Source organism: Babylonia areolata, chromosome 23 (assembly GCF_041734735.1).
Source record: "Babylonia areolata isolate BAREFJ2019XMU chromosome 23, ASM4173473v1, whole genome shotgun sequence".
Taxonomy (NCBI): domain Eukaryota; kingdom Metazoa; phylum Mollusca; class Gastropoda; order Neogastropoda; family Buccinidae; genus Babylonia; species Babylonia areolata.
Window position 1 is genome coordinate 35,289,936 of NC_134898.1, and position 2,500 is coordinate 35,292,435.

A 2,500-nucleotide genomic window follows, 5' to 3' on the forward strand; every position below is an offset into this window, starting at 1 on the left:
TGCACACAAACACACACGGACACACACACACACACACACACACGCACGCACGCACGCACGCACGCACGCACGCACGCACACACACACACACACAAGCAAAATAAAGCTTGTTTTCGTTTGTTTTTTGTTTGGTTGGTTGGTTGGTTTCGTTTATTTCTCTCACCAAAGTGTCATCTTCTCCCACCCCCCTCCCCCCACCCATACAGCAGCAGCAGGAGGAGGAGAAAACGCCCCCCGACCCCCTCCTCTGGAACGCCCCCCCGGCGAAGAAGAAGAAGAAGAAGACGCCCTTCCCCAAGCACCCAGCTGCAGGGTGTGCCGACAGGGCCCCGCGGACACGCTGCTCATCCCCTGCGGACACCTGGTTGTCTGCCACACCTGCGCCACCACACCTGCACCTGCCCTGCTCACCTGTCCACTGTGCCAGAGCCGCGTGCAAGCCACGGCCAGAGTCCTGTTCCCAGACTGACGTAGAAGGCACCTGGTGGATGGATGGATGGATGGATGGATGGAATGGTATGATAGGCGGTCGTGTCCCACTATGACCACCCGGGCAGAACACAGAACAGCAGAGGAGGCATCTCCTTCCCTGACTGGTCATCTGGGCTAGAATTTGATTTGATGTGGAGAGTGTCTTGCCATACACCGCCACAAAAAATAGATTTGTATTGTTGGGACAATAAAGTATTCTGTATTTTGTATTCTGTATTGAGTATAATGATGACGATGGACAAGTAGTACTATTTTGAGGGATTGTTGAACATGATGATGGATCATGGCTGGGCGATACACTGGACACTCACGGAAAACTGATCAGACGGACAGTTCATCATGTCTACACTGCTACACTGTCTCTTATACATTTTGCATAAATGTGCACGTGCATGTGTGTTCATGCATGCTTCGGGGGGTGGGGGGGTGGGGTGGGGTGGGGGGTCGTTTGTGTGTGTGTGTGTGTGTGTGTGTGTGTGTGTGTGTGTGTAGGCCTATAATTATATGGATATGGTACGCGTTTGTCGTTTTGACACTTTTTGTCATTTAAACATTGTTTTAGATATCGACATTATTTTGTCTTTTGAAAAAACAATTTTTACATTATTATACACATTAACTGACATTTTCAATGTCATGATGTGAGAGAATGTGCCAAAAGTTAATGTGAAATACATGTCTATATTTCGGGGTTTTTTTTTATGTCGATCATAAAAAGGTGCATTTACCCATTGAATCTCTTATACTTTTCTATTTAACTACAAAAAATAACAGTCGTGTGAACGCGGGCGCGCACGCATACATACAGATACGCTTTTTTTTTCCTTTTTTTTCAGATAAATACTTTTAACAAGATAATTTGCTTCGCCTCCTCCTCCCCCTCCCCCCACACACACAACACACACACACACACACACACACACACACACACACACACCCCTTTCCATCAATGAAAACATTAACTACATGTAGGCACCATGTGTCTATGTTTTGTTTGGTTTAAAAGCCATCATGTATGCGATTTTTTTTTGTTTCACTACTGAAAATGTTTAGGCTGCTGTAATACGTTTTTTGCATGACTGTGTTCCATTGTGTGATATACATATTTCACTAGTCACGGCAGTTTATTCGCAGGAAGTCTTCCACTCCCAATCCACCTCAGCCTCTCCTCCTCCTCCCCCCCCCCCACTTGACCCCCCACTCCCCACCCCCTGCTCCCAATACACATCCATCATTATTGATAAAAAAAAATTATGTGGTACAACTGGCAGCTTTTCCACACCCTGTGATACAACAATAGTGCACATCATACTGATTTCTTCTTCTTCTTCTTCTTTTTGACTCACTTGTGTAAACAAGTGAGTCTATGTTTTAACCTAGTGTTCGGTTGTCTGTGTGTGTGTCTGTGTGTCTGTGTGTCCGTGGTAAACTTTAACATTGACATTTTCTCTGCAACTACTTTGTCAGTTGACACCAAATTTGGCATAAAAATAGGAAAAATTCAGTTCTTTCCACTCATCTTGTTTAAAACAATATTGCGCCTCTGGGATGGGCACAAAAAAATAAAGAATGAAGCCTAATTATATGCAAACTGCATTTACTGTTATATTTATATTTTTTTGTATTCTCTAAACTGGGTACTTTGATCTGATATTCGACCCAACAGCTAGAGCAGTCATTATTATCTTTTTTTGTTCAAACAGGAACTTCTTTTGCTAAGCATGGAAGTTTTATTTATTTTGCAAACGTTTTGGTGCAGATAGTAAAAAAGGGAAATTACTCTGTAATGCTAGGGGAGTTAATTTGCTTTAAACTGATCTTTCTCATCTTAAACATTACATTTTGAAATTATACTCAATACATAAAAAGCTTGGATTTTTTTAAAAGTGTATCACAAGTGAGTCTTGAAGGCCTTGCCTCTCTTGTTTTTAATTTTAAGATTAGGAGATTACTCATTGCATGTTGTGATGTACGGCAATAATATATTTGATTCATACGTGATGGAATT

General features: G+C 42.6%; 1 protein-coding gene across 2 annotated transcripts in view; it reads left to right on the top strand.

Annotated features, from left to right (window-relative positions):
- Positions 1 to 2,500, top strand: part of LOC143298135 (uncharacterized) — a 13,513-nt gene that overhangs the window by 10,744 nt on the left and 269 nt on the right. Inside the window, exon 5 of one of the 2 annotated variants that reach the window (XM_076610860.1) lies at positions 207 to 2,500. This exon is cut by the window's right edge and continues 269 nt beyond it. In XM_076610860.1, the coding sequence (XP_076466975.1) occupies positions 207 to 469 (263 nt within the window). In that variant the 3' untranslated portion in view covers positions 470 to 2,500. The remainder of the gene's footprint in view (positions 1 to 206) is intronic. The other variant, XM_076610861.1, reaches the window with a different exon arrangement.